This window comes from Cannabis sativa, chromosome 8, assembly GCF_029168945.1.
Source record: "Cannabis sativa cultivar Pink pepper isolate KNU-18-1 chromosome 8, ASM2916894v1, whole genome shotgun sequence".
NCBI classification, from domain to species: Eukaryota; Viridiplantae; Streptophyta; class Magnoliopsida; order Rosales; family Cannabaceae; genus Cannabis; species Cannabis sativa.
In genome coordinates this window covers 26,024,271-26,041,706 of record NC_083608.1, presented here as the reverse complement: position 1 = coordinate 26,041,706, position 17,436 = coordinate 26,024,271, and the positions used below count along the sequence as shown (strand labels likewise).

Sequence of the window (17,436 nt, the reverse complement as noted above, 5' to 3'; positions counted from 1 at the left end):
TATGGAGGAAGCAAGCACTCAACCTTCGGGAGAAGGTTTTACAAAGCTTTCGAGAGATTTCTTTTCAAGTCTTGCATCGGGAAGAAGCAAGCACTCAACCATCGGGAGAAGGTTTTACAAAGCTTTCGAGATTGCTTTTCAAGTCTTGCATCGGGAGGAAGCAAGCACTCTTTAAGGTGATCGAAGGGATTTCGAGCTCTTAGAGTTTTTTTCAAGATTCGCTTAGTAGGTGGAATACATCAAGCTTGCGACATATAATAAGAGGGAGTATATTTATGCATAAGTCAATTACTTTGTATTATTGAGACCGATCTATTGAATCTTAACTCTAGGCGTGACCCCGTGGACTAGTAATAATCTAAAAGGATTGTTGAAACCACGTACAAAAATCTTGTGTCTTTTTACTTTTCTGCACTGTTTGTTTTTCTGGTTTCTTCTGGAGTTACAGAGTTATTTTTTCTAACCACGGAAAAACAGTTTTCAGTACCAGTTTTATTATTCTGCATTTAATTATAGATTTAATTAAATAATAAAATTGGGAATATTAAAATACGAAATATCAAATACTTTTGGTCACAGACTTTTTAGCAACAACGTAGAAATGATAATTTATAATTAGTCACAACTTTTTTACTTTTAGTCATAAATAGTTGTGACTAGTAAAATTTTTTGTATGTAATGTATAGACAGAAATTATTTTTCAATTTTTATTAATACATATCATTTATTTTTAAAAGCAATAAATACATATCACTTCTACCACTACTACTTGTTACATTTTTCTTATTTCTTTCTTTCTTTTTTATTTAAAAATACTAATCTCACAATAATTTTATCTCAAATATAAAAAATCTAAATGCGTCATTTGCTCCGTTCTTCTTCCACCAGTAAGAGCTAAGAAGTGAGGTCCGCGTCCATCAGTGTATGTCCCCTAAATACCTAACAACTGTATAAATGTTAAAAAAGAAAAAATACTATGTAAAAACAGAAAACAAAAGTTTATCACAATAAAAAAGAAAAAAAAAATAATTTTTAGTTATATTTTATAAAAATACCTATTTTAATTGGGTGGACAGAAATCCTAGACAGAGGGTCCCGGATGATTAATATACAAACCATACCAAGAACATACACGTACAAAGAAAAAAGAACAAAGATAACAATATTAAACAACCAACCTTGTACTCATAAGCCAAAAGGGAAAAAAGATTGTATTTGAGCTTACTTCCAAGAAGTAATATATCTAAGGTAGTTTAAATATATAACCAATTAATTTTAGAATATTAATGACGTCCAAGAAATACAGGTCTCGACTCTTATGCTAAACTCTTAATACCTATACAGGGTCAAAATATATGGTTTTTGTTTCTTTCTTTTTCTTTTTAATTTATCCCTATCGATCTTTTGGCCATGAATTAGTAAAAATCTTATTCCTGTATATCATACACTTGGTCGTCGATTAATTAGTGGTTTTTTATTTTTTATCTTTGGCCATGTATTGATAAGAATCAAATTCATTGAATCATAAACTATCTAATTTAATTATAATCGATCTAACTTTTAACATTCAATCTAATTGTAATAATTAGATTTTCATTTTATTATAATTAAATTAAATTGAATGTTGTCACTCTCATTTGCATGCACAATTTTCCTTATGATGGTTTAATGATCTAATTTTAAAATATAATCATATCTGAATCAAATAAAAGAAAAGTTTATTACAAAGAAAAAAATCAAGAACGTACCAAAAAAAAATATCAACAACTTGTACATGTAGACCACAAGAATAAGGTCCTACCTTATTAACATCATATTTATTGATATTTATTGCTCAAGTCTACTTAAAGAACTAGATCTGAAGACACGCCAAGCAAGTTCTTTCAAGCCTAAGCCTCTCATTCATCATCTTTATCTTCTTATTCTTCTAATTATTAGCTGAGCTCCTGCAAATTACAGAACCATCAAACCCATTCATGTCTAATTTCTTTCAAGCTCATTATACATTTATACTCTTAGTTTGAGGGACTTCAACCGTTAAGCACCTCTTCTCTCTCAAACTCTATCCTAATATATTACTTTTTTTCTGTTGCGTCCTTTTCGTATTCATCTCTTTGTATTTTTCTAGTGTCTAGTAATACGTATGCTTACCCTGACTCTAAATAATTAAGCATTATTCTTCCCATCATTTATTCTTTCTTTTTTTTTTGTTTGTTTCCTTCTGGTTCTTTTCGTCCTTATTTATTTTCTTTTATTTCCATCCAACCTGATAGAATTAAAAACAAAAGAAGACATGGTGACATTAACATCTACTCGCAACATCGAAGCCTCATTTCCTCCATACTTAATAACCAACCACGAGAAATTGGGAAGAAGGAAAGAAGATGACGAGGAAATTGGAGTTTTTGGAGCTGAAAAATACTTCAATGGAGTAATCAACGAAGACGCCAGTTCTAGAATTTCAAGTATTAGCTCTGTAAGAAGCTATGATATTAACCACCATCATAAGAATAATGGTGACCATCGTCAAATTCATCAGCGAGTGCCTGATATTGAGCAAATTCAATCAAAAATTCATCCCTCAACTCCTAGCGTTCGTTCCGAATCGAGCTGGAATAGTCGAAGCATGTTACTACAAAATAGTGAAAAAAAGTTAAACTCTTCAAGGAGTAAATCTAGTAAGATGAATAGAATGAAGTTTCTTGCTAGTTTAGGGTGTTCTTGCTCTGATAAAGACTCTGTTGATACTAAAGATGCTGGTGAAATAAGCTTTAATAATAACAATAATCATCCCAGTTATGAAAATGCCATTCGAAAACCCAACTTGGTTTCATCTATTAGACCAAGTATGGACCTTGCTGACGCAATTAATCAAATGAACAGAACACCTGCCAAAATTGAAAAAGCAAGATCTTGTGATTTTCCTTGCCAAGAAGGTTCTTCTAGCTTTCGAAGTACAAAATCTCCATCTGGATTACTTACGAATGCTCCTCCAATGATCAAGAGTCCATTTCTGGGCAGAGCTGAGATTAATCTCTCTAAGTCGCCTGAGGTTTTTGGATCTTCTTCTTCCCTGACAGTCTTGGAGAAAGGCAACAAGACTATGAGCTTTGATCGGAGGCTGACGATGATGTCTTGGGACCACACTATGCCTCAACAGGATGAAATTGTCTTTCCCACTGGTGGAATAACACACCACGATTCTGGTAGCGATGCCAGCTCAGACCTTTTCGAGATAGACAGTATGACGGGTAAGACTAACCCTTTTCGAGCTCGGAGGTTGTCGGACGATACTGCCTCCAGCTGCATGACCCCAACACATGGTTATGCGCCCAGCGAGGCTAGCATTCAGTGGAGCGTTGTAACGGCCAGTGCAGCAGACTACTCTGCTATGTCAGATTGTGAAGAAACGACAACAGTCAGACCTCATACGACATCGAGAAAGGTCTTGTCTGCCAAAGCAAGAATCTTGGACGCGGAGATTATGCATAGACGACGTTCTAGCACTAGTACTCTTTTAGGATGCAAGAATCATAAAGCTGTAAATGTCGCTCGAGATGCTTACATTGGCAGTCCAAAGATGATGAATTACGAAGCTGGTCGTATGCCTTTCAAGTCAGATTCTCCGACAAAGTTTCAATCTGAGGTTAATACTAATTTCACGGACTTCAACTCTAGAGTTGGCCATCATTCTTTTTCCACTCGCTCACCCATCCCTCGTTTACACTCGCCCCGTAATTCACATCTTTTACACATTCAGTAATATATATAAGTTTATTTGTATCGATCTAGAGAAGTTATGGTCCTCAAGATGTTTATTTCCTCTTGTTAAAGGTTGTTATACTTAACATCTTCTGATGTTGTATTCTTTTTATTTTATAATTGTATTACTTAATTTTGTTTTCTAGAAGAGATTTCTTACATACGTACTCTTGGAGAGTAGAAATCTATACTCCGAGGACATTGCATGTTTAATGTTGTTATATCAATAATCAATGATTCCGTTTAGCCATATTTGGCACGTCCTTTGCTAATAGTAAAAGTATACACAAAATGATTTTGACAATTCTCAGCTAAAGAAGGCTGAGGCTAAACATTTTCTATTTATAGTCTGCAAAGGGAATACAAAGACAAATTACAATGTGATAAGTGGCCCTAATGTTGGAGCCAAAGGAAACACACATAATAGAATTCTTACAACCTTTTAAAATAATAAAACAGTCATTAACAAACACTAAAATAGGAGATTAACATTAAGTAGCAGCTAATCATTTTTCTTAACACCACTCCTCAAACCAGGGGGTGAATTCTTCACTCCGAGTTTGGCAATCAAGTAGTGGAACCTTGAGTGTGAAAGTGTTTTAGTCATGCAATCTGCTATTTGATCTGCTGACGGAATAAATTTGACTTCTAATGCCTTGTTCAACACTTTATCTCTCACAAAGTGTATGTCAATCTCTATGTGTTTGGTGCGACCATGATAATCTAGATTTAAGGCTAAGGCACTTGCACTTATATTATCACACCAAGTTATGGGAAGAGCAAGAAGATGAAATTTGATTTCATTGAGTAATGACTCAAGCCAAGTTATTTCAGCACTGACACGAGCAAGAGCTCTGTATTCAGTCTTTATGCTAGATCTTGACACAACTGCCTGCTTCTTAGAAGACCAGGACACTAAGGACTCTCCATGATAGACACAGTATGAACAAACAGATCTTCTGTCATTAACATTGCTAGCCCAGTTTGCATCAGAAAAACCAACAAGATTAAGTTTGTCATAGCAGCTGAGATGTAGGCCTTGTGTACTGGTTCCTTGGAGGTATCTCAAGATTCTTTTGACTGTATTCCAGTGTGATGTTGTGGGAGATTTAAAAAACTGACTTAGAGTGTTTACAGCGTAACTGATGTCAGGTCTGGTGTGATTCAGGTATTGCAATGCTCCAATGAGGCTTTTGTAGTTAGTTGGATTCTTTATCAGTTTGCCATCTGTGAGAGATAAAGACTTGTTTGTAGCTATAAGTGTAGGGAAGGGTTTCAAATGCTGCATATTTTTATTTTCCAGCAGATCCTCAATATATTTTGTCTGAGTAAGGTAAAGACATGCTTCTTTTCTAGCAACTTCAATGCCAAGAAAGAAATGCAATGCTCCAAGATCTTTCTGAGTGAAGAGCTTCTCAAGCTTCTCAAGCTTCTCAATAAACTTGTTCAGATTGGCATTATTGTTCCCAATGAGATTAATGTCATCATCATAGATCAAAACAAGGATAATAATGCCATTACTGAAATAAGGAAGTGTTAGCTTTTGAGTTTCTGGAATTCCAGGTCAGCAGGGTGTCTCTTAACTTGTCAAACTAGACTCTTGGAGCCTATCTGAGTCAATAAAAGAACTTGTGAAACTTGCATACATGATTAGGCTTTGTAGGATCTTCAAAGCCTTCTAACTGTCACATATATACAACTCTTTCAAGGTTTCCATTAAGAAAAGCATTGTTTATGTCGAGTTGTCTAATATCTTAGTTTTTTTGAAACAATACTCAGAATAATTATGACTGTAGAAACTTTGACAACAGGACTAAAGGTTTCTCCATAGTCCAACGCAGCTCTCTGATAGAAACCCTTAGCCACAAGTCTTGATTTGTACCTTTGAAAAGACCCATCTGCATTTCTTTTTAATTCTATGAACCCACTTGCATCCAATCAGGTTGTTGGCCTCTGACCTGGGAAGTAAAATCTACGTTTTGTTATTCTTGAGACCTATGCTTTCATCATTCATAGCTTTATTCCACCCTTTGTACTGAAGTGCTTCAGTCACAATCCTTGGCTTTGAGCTTGAAAATGCCAGCTTTAGCCTTGGTGATCATGTGATGTGTGGGGCCAGTATTTGCAGTAGGATTCTCATGTGATGAAACTTCAACATCTGAAGTTAAAGTCTCAAGGTCTTGATTTCTTGAGCCTTCACTTTGATGTTCCTGCTGTATGTGATATTTAGGTCTGCTGGTGTCAACAAATGCACCTTTTCAGGTGACACAAATCCATGATCAAGATAGTCAAAGCTTGAGAGTGGTGAGTTTGAGTGGTTTACCTGATTTTGTGAAGGTGCTGCTGTAGGAGTTGAATCTGAGGAAGCTTGAGATGGTGCAAGAACATTTGTGTTTTAAGAGGTGGAACTGAAGTGCTTAAAGTGAACATTAGGAAGTTGTGACCAAGATTCATTATGAATGACAAGTTTCTTTTTTGGAGATTGAGTATTCAAGAAACCAGACTGGAAAGGGGACATGCTTTCATTGAAGACAACATTTCGAGAGATATAAACTCTCCCTATTGTATGCAAACATTCATAACCTCTATGTGCGTCATTGTATCCCAAATTTACACACCTAAGTGAATGAATTTGAAACTTATGGTTCTGCTAAGGTCTTATGCAGTGAGAACAAGCAACTCCAAAAGTCTTAAGTTTCTTGTAATCTGGTTTCCTACAAAAAAAGAGTTTCAAAATGTGCCTTGTTGTGTAAAATTGATGTTGGGAGTCTGTTAATCAAATACACTAAATTTTGAAAAGCATCAACCTAGTATTTGAGTGGCATACTAGCTTGAGCAAGTAGAGTTAACCCCATCTCGACTATATGCCTATGCTTCCTTTCACCTCTCTCTCATTTTGGGCTGAAGTGTGAGGACATGAGTGTTGAAAGTGAATTCCATTGGTTCTTACTAATGTCTAAAACACTTGATACTCTCCAACCCAGTCACACTATATACTTTTGATTTTAGTGTCAAATTGGATTTCAACAAAGTCTTTGAAATTTATAAAAGCAATCAATGCATTAGATTTTTGTTTTAATGGATATAGCCAAGTGTATCTACTGAAGTCGTCCATAAAGTGTATGTAAAATCTTAAATTTATGTTTGATGCAATTGGGGCAGGCCCCCACAAATCAGTGTGTATTAACTCAAGCACCTTAGAGGCTCTATATTAAGATAATTTAAGGGCAATGCATGTGATTTGCCAAACTGACAAGCTTCACATAAATTTTCCATTTCATTCTTTGAAATTTTTACGTTGTTTGACTCAATGACAAGGTTAAGGACTCTAGTGGACAGATAGCCTAGACCTCTATGCCATAAATCCTTCTTGGAAAGATGAAAACTGGTTGTGCTAACCACACTTGATTTAGACAGACTCGATACATTAGAAAAGAACTGAGATTGACTTTGATTTGAAGCATGTTTGTTAGAAAACTAGTAGAGATCATCTCTAAGCACTCTTTCCAGTAACACCTTCTTTGTGATGTTGTCCTTCACAAAACAACAATCAGGGTGAATTCAACAAACACAACATTATCAGATGTTAAGCTTGACACACTTAGTAATTTTGTTGCAATATCAAGAACAAGTAGCATACTATCTAGTAAAAAGGATGTAGATAGGGTATTTGTAGGTAATTTTCCATAACCAAAATGAGATATATGTAGTTTATTATTACCATCACCAATGGTCAGATTTTCCTTACCACCATACTCCCATTTATGCAGCATATTGTTTTCATCAACAATCACATGATTGCTTGCCGCACTATCCACAAACCATGCATCACTGTCCACAACTTCTGGTGTAACTGTGAAGGCTGCTGGTGGTTGGCTTGATTTTTGACTTGTTTGGCCACCAAGTTTTGGATCTGATCCCATATAGGGTTCATCATATCTGTTGTAATAGATAGCAGCAGAGTGGCCATAACACCCACAGACTTGACAGGTTGGTTTGGGTCCATTTGAACGACCATCACAACCTCTTCCACTATTGTTGCCATATCCATGATTATAATTGCCTCAACCACCTCTTGCTGATTCTGATGTTGATGATGATTCCCTTGATTTGAGTAGGAGCTACTACCTCGTCCTCTGTTATTAGGAAAATAGCGATTGGCGAGATTAGCATTTAGAGTAGCAGAAGAATGTGTTAATTTGTTGTTGCTGTTGAGACTGAGGTTTTGAAGCCTCTCCTTCTTATTATAAAATGTTATACCCTTGTAGCTCTTTCCATGTTGTTGAGGATTGAGCTTCGATTTGAAGCACAATGGGTAGGTACTCAATATCTAACCAAGAGGTGACATTAGAAATGAGTTAATTTTCTGGCTATGGCTAACCAGCTAAGGCTAAAGAGTCTGACAAAGCCTTCTTCTGCTTTAGATAGTCTTCTATTGATGTTGAACCTTTTCTAGTTCTTTAATCTAGGTGCGAGTATCATCCGTTTGAGATTTTGAGTGAGCTCCATAGAGATTTTCAAGAGCTCTCTATAGAGCAGCAGCAGAGTCACATCCCACCACTTCAGTTGCTATCCCTTCTATCATAGAGCTGTATAACCAGCCCATTAGCAACTAATCACTGACTATCCAGTTTTCATTCTCTAGATTGATGGTGAGACCGAACCTAGGTTCCCCTTCTATTGGTTGTGCTGGAATGAACTTTACTGAGCATGGTCGATTGCCATTAACAAATCCATCAAGACGATGTCTCGTGATGACCATGGAGACCATTGTCTTCGAAAGAACATAGTTCTTTCAATCAAATTTCAGAGGGAAAAGGTTGATTTAGTGTGTTGAAGGGTTGTGTGTAAGTTGACTGTGTAATGGATGCAAGTGATCTAGCAGCACCTACTGTAGTAGTGGTTGTTTCCTAGGGAGTCTGAGAATGAGCAAACATTGGCCCGGGCCTACTGCTTGCTCTGATTCCAAGTTAAAGTATTCAAAAAATAGTTTTGATAATTCTCAGCTCAAGAAGGCTGAGGCTAAACATTTTCTATTTATAGTCTGCAAAGGGAATATAAAGACCAATTATAATGTCACAAGTGGCCCTAATATTGGAGCCAAAGGAAACACACATAACACAATTCTTACAACCCTTAAAAATAATAAAATAGTCATTATTAAACACTAAAATAGGGGATTAACATTAAGGAGCAAGTAATCAATTTTCTTAACAATTAGTAGGATTTGCAATGCCTCCCCTTTAAAGGCTTATTTTAGTATGCTACAAACCTACAGTATCAAGATGCTATCATAAAATATATATAAATCTATTTCATGATTTGAAAACTATATACAACCTGGACCTTATATTATAATTGACTTGTCCAATCTTAAATCTATTTTATCATTTTCTTATGTAGTATGTAATAATGTAAAATATCGAACATTTGAACACCATAAAAATAAGGGAACATTCAAAAAAATTAGAGGGAAAATTTATAAAAATACTATGATACAGTGTTTTTAACATTGTATTGTACGAACATTGGAAAAATAGTTCCTTCAAGAAAAAAAAAACATTGAAAAATAGTGTTTTAAATTTTCAAAAATATACATATATTGTGTTTCACTAAAATACAAAAAAAAAAGTCATAAACAACTAAAAAAAACTCTAGAACAACTTAACAAACAATATGAAAACAACTATAAAATAACACAAATATAACTACAAAGCAATAGAAAAATAATAAAGCATTGACCTAATTACAATAAGTAAAATAATATCAAGTCCTCAATATGTTTTTGTATTACAATTTTTTTTTACTTAGTTTTGTGTGACAGTCAATAGTCCCGTGATCCGTAAGAGGAAATACCAAATAAGCTGTGCAATCCTACATCACCTGGGTAAGGTCAAGTGTGATGATTCTAAGGCTATGTAGGTATGGGACTACACCGTTGAAGAGGGCTTAAATGGATTGATTGGTACTATTATATCAACAAGGTGCATCTTGTTTTTCGGTAGCCCATCACAAAAGAACTCCACAGTTAAGTGTGCTTGACCTAGAGTAATTTTAGGATGGGTGATCTCTTGCGAAGTTTTCCCAGGAAGTGTGCGAGTGAGGACAAAGCACGCTGGAAACACTCGTGTTTGTTTGTAGGGTCAGTCGTCAGTCCAGGAAGCAGCCAGAGTGACGTGCTCTAGTATAAGAGACATTATTCTGTGGGTGTAAGGACCCAATGGAGGCTTGAAGCGGAGATGTTACAAATGGTATCAGAGCTTTGACCCAGCCGAAAGTGTGGTCGACGAGGACGTTGGACCCCGTAAGGGGGGTGATTGTGACAGTCAGTAGTCCCGTGATCCGTAAGGGGAAATAGCGGGTAAGCTATGCAACCCCCACATTGCCTGGGTAAGGTCAAGTATTATTAATTTGAGGCTGTGTAAGTATGGGACTATACCGTTGAAAATGACTGAAATGGATTGATTGGTACTACTTATATCAAGAATGTGCATCTTATTTTTCGGTAGCCCATCACAAAAGAACTTCACAGTTAAGCGTGCTTGACTTGGAGTAATTTTAGAATGGGTGACCTCTTGGGTAGTTTTCTCAGAAAGTGTGCGAGTGAGGACAGAGCACGCTGGAAACACTCGTGTTGGTTTGTAGGGTCAGTCATCAGTACAGGATGCAGCCAGAGTGGCGTACTCGTGTATAAGAGACATTATTCTATGGGTGTAAGGACCCAATGGAAGCTTGAAGCGGCGACGTTACATTTTGATAACTTTTGTACTATTAACATTATTTTTTTTTCATAGAATTTATTGTTATAACGTTTCGTTCTCTTTTCCTATTGAGTTAGTGATGGTTAAAAGACAACTATAAATTGAAAAACAATTAAAACACTACATAAAAATAACAAAATAAATGCACATATATACAACGAAAATATTATCTTAAATAAACTAAAAATGTACACGATAAAAATACACATAAACTAAACAACGACTGTACAAAAAATACTTTAAAAAAACTATAGAATATATCAACAACAACATAAAAACAACCATAAAATAATAAAAAGACAACTATATCAACAGAAAAATAATAAGAAATTAGTCATATTAAAAATACAAATCATTCATAAATTAATTCTGAATATATAAACTACAAAACGTGAAACAAAATATACTATTTTTATTAATCATATAAAAGGTAGAAAAATATAGGAGCGCTTTTAAATTTTTTTAAGAGAAAAATAGAGTGTCGAAAAATGAGATATAAAAATGTATACTTATTATATAAATATAAATATTTATATAAACAAAGATAAAAATAATTAGTTTGAGAAAAAATAAGAGAGAGAGAGAGAGAGAGAGAGAGAGAGAGAGAGAGAGAGAGAGAGAGAGAGAGAGAGAGATGGAAAAAAAATAAAAAAGAGAAGTAGAGAGAGAATAGAAAGAAAGAAAAATGACAGATTAGCAAATAATTTTTTTAAAAATTAGCCAAAACTGACTAAGAAAATATAAAGAAGAGAAATCTTTTTTTTTTTTTTGAAACTTTATTATCTAAGAAATAGTAAAAAAAATAAAGTAGAAAAAGTATAAATATAAAAAATTTCTTGTGAAAGTATAAATGTAATGTTTAGAAAAAAAAATTAGTATTTGGTGTAAATTTTTATTTTATATCAAACGGTGCGATCTAGGCCCAAATTAATTGTACAAGTTCTTAGATGATTTTGATATAGGAAATTATAGTAAATTGCCCAAAATCATAAGTATATGTTAGTAAATGTCCTTATTTCAAAACTTTTTGAGAAATGACCCTTTTAGACTATTTATTATTGATATTATTTTTGCCACATAAAAAAAAATAATCATTTTTTTTTCATATTTTGTTTTTGAAATGAAATTTTTTTTACAGTTAGAAGCAAGTTACTTAAATTTTATGGTATATTTATACTAGTTTTGTTAAAATATTTTTTATTTGAAAGTTATGTCGTTTTTTCTAATTTTTTATGAGTTGTTGTGGGTTGTTGGAATATATATTTTATTGTACAGTATATTTTTGTTTTGTTGTATGGTATATTATCATTCTTAGATGATATTTATTTTTTATATTACTATGTATAATAGTGGTACATAAATTTATTAGCATAGTAAAATTATTTTAATATATGTATATAATTTTATTGGCATGCAACATATATTAAATTATTATTTTTATTTATTTTAATTAAATCAAAAGTATTTATTATAAATAATATTTAATTAGTTTCTATTTTATTATATACAATGGTAGTATATAATTTTATGGTCATGGTATATATATTTTAATTGTGGTATATAATTTTGTTAGTATAGTATACATATATGTATATATTAGTAATATATTTTTTTTATTATTATTTTTGTTAGTGTATATATTTTGGTGAATGGTATAATTATTTTTTCTTACACGGTATATTATTTTTTTAAATAATATTTAAGTTCTATTTTCTATTGTACTTTTGTTCACATTATATGTAAAGACTCACTTGACGGAATCAAAAGTGAAACATATATATAATAATAAATAAATAATATAATATATGTCTATGTATAAAAAAAATCAAAGGAGACCCCCTTTTCATATCATCTCTCTATATATCTGTCATTTTCTCTCTCTACAAAATACAAAAAGGAAACCCACAAACCACCATCACCACCACTCTCCGGCGACCCATCTCCGACCACTGCCCAGCCCAACGGGCCTGATAAAACAAAACCCCAGGTGTCGGTGACCTCACCTCCCAAGCGGCGCCGCTCCTTTCGCCGCTGTTAGCTCGGGATCACAAGTCAAAGTTGGGGGTTCAAACTTCGAACGGATTTTCCAGTCACCTCTAGTGTCCATTTGATGAGTCGTCTTCACCACTAAACTTAGCTCGTCGAGGAGAACAACCTACAATAAACCATTTTGCCCAGCTCCCTATTTTTTCCAGTGACAATTTTATAGCTCTGCCCCTTTCCAGCGACTTTCCGGCGATATCGTGTACCGTTTTGACAAACTGTTGGCATGAGTGTGATGTACTCGTCGAGATGGTCGTTTTGATATACACTACTCCTATTTTTGATAATATTTCTGGTACACCGATTCTTACCGCCACCGATAGTTAATGTGCACCGCTTAGGTGAGCCTTTGGAACCAAAAATTATAAATATAGTCATATTATATGTCGATGGACTCGGTTTTGAATGTAGAATGCGATGATGATAATTATTTAACCATCTGATGGTATAGGTGAGAGTAATATCTAAGATTTGACTAAACAATGGGAGCTCGAGACTTGAGAGCTTAAATAGTCTTTTGGACAAAGTTTAACGACTTGGGAGAGGTAGGGACTCAACTTGATTATTGGACATGATTTTTATATGTGTTGTATAAATTAGACATATTCAAAATGTTTATGATTTACAAAATTGTTTGAAAAATTAAAAACTTAATCTGCATAATTTTTTGGACTGTTCTGCGGCATTGAGTGCCACATATATTTTTGTGTACAAATATTTATAAAGGTTATGATTTTTGGGTTTATTCAAAATACAGCCGTTATGCTACCAAATTTTCTAGAAAATAGAAAGGAATATATTCTTTTGTTATTCTTAATAATTGTCTACTTTGGTTATACTGATGAGAGCGATGTTGATCATGTTCAATGCATATTGTTGTTTTACGGCCTAGTCTCTGTGTCATCATAGGTAGATCAGGTGTGCACTCACTTGTAGGTGAAAGGCCTAGAATCTGTATAGGGAGTGAATTAAATCCGAGCCCCGGTATTATGGTGGATATCAGGTGCAACTCCCCGGTTTTGGATGCCATTTTCTATGATTGGTATTGAGAGCTAGGGGTCTAGTGGAGGGTGTGATATGCATTTAACGTTTGATTTTGTGATTCTTTGTGGTCTCTCTATTTTATTTATACATTTTGATACTGGTGATGAGATATCTTATTTTTTACAAAGCTAACCATGAAAGAAATTTTTTAAACCAAGAGGTCCTTTGATGTTAGTAGTTTTTCTACTGGGCTTTATAAGCTCACCCCCCCCTATTTTCTCCCATTCCAGGAACTCAGTTTGATGCAGTGGATGAGGATTGTACCGTTGAGGAAGAAAGTCGTTATTAGTTTAGCCTTATTCTACTCTTTAATCTTCTAATGAAACTGATTTTTTATTTAGGCTGAAATTGATGGTCTGGATGACTTAAATTAGCTATGTACTAGTTAGAAATGAGGAATGATGGATGCTAGGTATTATTTTGGTATTTTATTGACTTACTAAATCTATCTATTTTGTGACTACATAACTGTGGAGATATTATTATTCTTTTATATTGATGAATGGTCCTGATTTTGTTACTAATATTTTCTTATTAATATAGGATTTAATCCATTACTTTTAAATAAGTATTTTGTAATATAAATTAAAGGATCATTTACAAGCTTTATTTCTTACAAGAGTCAAAGTGTGACCTTTGACCACCCAAGTTATGAATATTACACATCTGCCACTGTCTAGGGCTCGGATCGTGACAGAAAAATGGTTTCACAACACTTGATTTAATTACCTCGGATTGTGTCACCAAATAGTTTAGATTTATTTTAAATAATAATAGTAATAATTATCTTGGTATTTATATGTATAAGATATATTTATAATATTAGCATCCAATCCTCACTACCTGGTTAGTTTTTGGTCCTCAAACCTAAGAAAATGCCTCCAAAGGAAGGAAGACAAGGAGAACAGTTAGAGAAGATGTCCCTCAAACTAATGTCCAACCTCCACAATCTGAATTCCCTGTGAACGCCCTTCTAAAAGCCTTAAGAGCAGTTCCCGCTCAACAGATGGATCCTGCCGCTCGACAGAGTCATCATTTTCAAATCTTTCATCAGATCCAAGTGCCTGAGTTTGAGGGTGGACAAGATCCCATGGTAGCTGAAAGGTGGTTGAGGCAGATAAAGAAAAATTTCAACACAATAGGAACACCTGAGGAATATGAAGTTACTTTTGTTGTGTCCAAGTTAGAGGGTGGTGTAGCAAATTGGTGGGAGACCTTGCCCAGGACAATGGAAACTGATGGGATGACCTGGCAAAATTTTGACGAAGTTTTCAGGGAACAATATTTTAGTCCATCTCACAGGAGGGTTCTTATTGGAGTATTGGATGGTTTAAGACAAGGGGATATGACTTTGAATGAATTTTACATGAAGTTTGTAGAGCTATCCTCTTATGCATATCCTATTGTTGTTGACCAACCTTTGGTGATTGAACAGTTCATGCGTCGTTTAAGGCCTGCGATACGTGGCCCAATATCCCCTTTGACCTTTAACAACCGGACTGAGTGTGTGACAGCAGTCTTGCGAACTAAGGCTCATGTAGAAATGAGAAGAAGAACACAAGCAGAGGAAAAGAAAATGACCGAAAGATGACCAAGAAGAATCAAGGACGGTGGTCCCAAAGACAACAATTTAGTGGGGGTAGCACTAGTAGTGGGTCGTTTGGAATGACTCGTAGTGGATCATACGTGTGTTTCAGTTGTGGTCAACAAGGACATAATAAGAAAGAATGCCCACAACGACAACAAAGATATCAAGCATCTCACGGAGGACCCATAAGGAGCTATGTAGAGTCGACTCCTTTTCACGGACAGCCCAGGAGAAACCAATCTCAGTCTTCATCCTATGGTTTTACACCCCAATTGGGCCATCAGTCTCAGTATCTACATCAGTTTAGGCCACAAGATTCAGGGTTAAACATGGGGTACTCACAATGTTTCCAAACTCCTGCTCCTAGTGGGAGTCAAAGAGGGTACAATCAAGGTGGAGGGTCTGGTGCAAGTACAAGCCATCCTAGTCAAGGAAAGGGAAAGGCAAAAACAAATTCTTCCGCTCAAGCCTATGCTCTTGGGGTTGATGATGTACAGGGCGGTGCTGACAAGGGAGTTGTTGATGGTATGGTTCTTATCTAACACTCTTGGGCTCATGTGTTGGTTGATACTGGTGCAGCACATTCCTTTATATCTTTGATGTTTTCTAGTATGTTGGGATTGAGTTGGGAAACTTTTAGTCCTGCATTACATTTGAGTGTACCTATGGGGGGAAACGGTAAGGTATCCACCATTTGTAGGTCACTTTGTATTGTGTTCGAGGGACACAAGTTATCTGGAAACTTATTAGTGGTGCCTATGGGGCAATTTGATGTAATTCTTCGTATGGATTAGTTGTCTAAATACCAAGCTATTGTGGATTGTTCACGCAAAAGAGTGACTCTTAGTGGTGATTTGATTGTTTATCGAGCCAAAATGAGCGCAGTGAGACAAAATCCTATCTTAAGGGCATGCTTAGGTGGAAAGAGAAACTTAGAGTGTTATGGGAATTTGTTTGCGATCGATGATGAGTCTAGGGATTTAGACCTGTTCCATTGGATATCAGTGGTTAGTTGTTTTTCGGATGTGTTTCCAGAGGATTTACTAGGGTTACCACCTGATAGGGAGATCGAGTTTTGCATTAATTTGATTCTCGAAGGTCAATCAGTTTTTATTGCGGCTTACCACATGGCACCTTCAGAGTTGGTTGAATTGAAAAAACAATTAGGAGTGTTAATGGATAAGGGTTACATCAGACATGGTACTTCTCCATGGGGAGCTCTAGTCTTGTTTCCCAAGAAAGCTGATGGGACTTTGCGACTTTGTGTTTACTATAGAAAGTTGAATCATATGACAATTAAAAACAAATATCCTATACCAAGGATTGATGAATTATTTGATCAGCTTTGTGGTTCAAAGTTCTTTTCAAAGATTGACTAGAGATCAGGCTACCATCAATTGAGGATTAGGTAAGAAGATATCCCTAAGACTACTTTCAGGACATGTTATGGACACTTTGAGTTTTTGGTAATGCCATTTAGGTTAACAAATGCACCTGCTGCATTTATGGATCTCACGAATAGAGTCTTTAGAAATTTCTTGGATAAGTTTGTAGTAGTATTCATTGATGATATCTTGGTGTATTCTAAGATACGTGAGGATCGTGTTAAACACTTGACAATAGTATTACAGACATTGAGAGATCATCAATTCTATGCTAAGAAAGAGAAGTGTGACTTTTGGATGACTGAAGTCAAGTTCTTGGGCCATGTAATTTCTCAAGATGGTATCATTGTTGATCCTCCGAAGATAGACTCTATTCTAAAGTGGGAAAGACCAAAGAATGTCACTAAAGTTTGAAGTTTTCTTGGGTTGGCAAGCTACTATTGTCGCTTTGTGGAGAATTTCTCTCAGATTTCTATGCCTTTGACAAAGTTAACAAGAAAAGAAGTAAAGTTTATGTGGGATGATAGTTGTGAAGAAGCTTTTAGAGAATTGAATGGAAGATTAACTTCGGTGCCTGTTCTCACTGTTCCTAATAGTGAGGAACCATATGAGGTATTTACTGTTGCTTTAGGTACTAGTTTGGGAGGTGTCCGCATACAAAATGGCAAGGTGGTTGCCTATGCTTCTCGACAATTCAAACCACATGAGAAGAATTACCGTACTCATGACTTAGAACTTGTTGCGGTAATCTTTTTCTTGAAAATTAGGATATGTTATTTGTATTGCGTAAAGTTTGAGTTATACTCAGATCATAAGAGCTTGAAGTATCTTTATACTCAAAGGGACTTGAACT

At 35.1% G+C, this 17,436-nt stretch overlaps 3 protein-coding genes across 3 annotated transcripts; 2 read left to right on the top strand and 1 right to left on the bottom strand.

The window, feature by feature from the left end:
- Positions 1–1,850: 1,850 nt before the first annotated feature.
- On the top strand, positions 1,851–3,923 carry LOC115698543 (protein PHYTOCHROME KINASE SUBSTRATE 1). The gene has a single exon (XM_030625624.2). The coding sequence runs from the start codon at positions 2,294–2,296 to the stop codon at positions 3,761–3,763; it is 1,470 nt and encodes a 489-aa protein (XP_030481484.2). The 5' UTR covers positions 1,851–2,293; the 3' UTR covers positions 3,764–3,923.
- A 341-nt stretch (positions 3,924–4,264) lies between these two features.
- On the bottom strand, positions 4,265–5,666 carry LOC115700061 (uncharacterized mitochondrial protein AtMg00810-like). The gene is made up of 2 exons (XM_030627614.2): positions 5,645–5,666; positions 4,265–5,313 (listed from the first exon to the last, which is right to left on the bottom strand). The coding sequence occupies exons 1-2, from the start codon at positions 5,664–5,666 to the stop codon at positions 4,265–4,267; spliced, it is 1,071 nt and encodes a 356-aa protein (XP_030483474.2).
- An 8,950-nt stretch (positions 5,667–14,616) lies between these two features.
- LOC115700062 (uncharacterized) lies at positions 14,617–15,201 on the top strand. Its single transcript, XM_030627617.2, has one exon. It carries the CDS (start codon positions 14,617–14,619, stop codon positions 15,199–15,201), a length of 585 nt encoding a protein of 194 aa, XP_030483477.2.
- Positions 15,202–17,436: the final 2,235 nt, after the last annotated feature.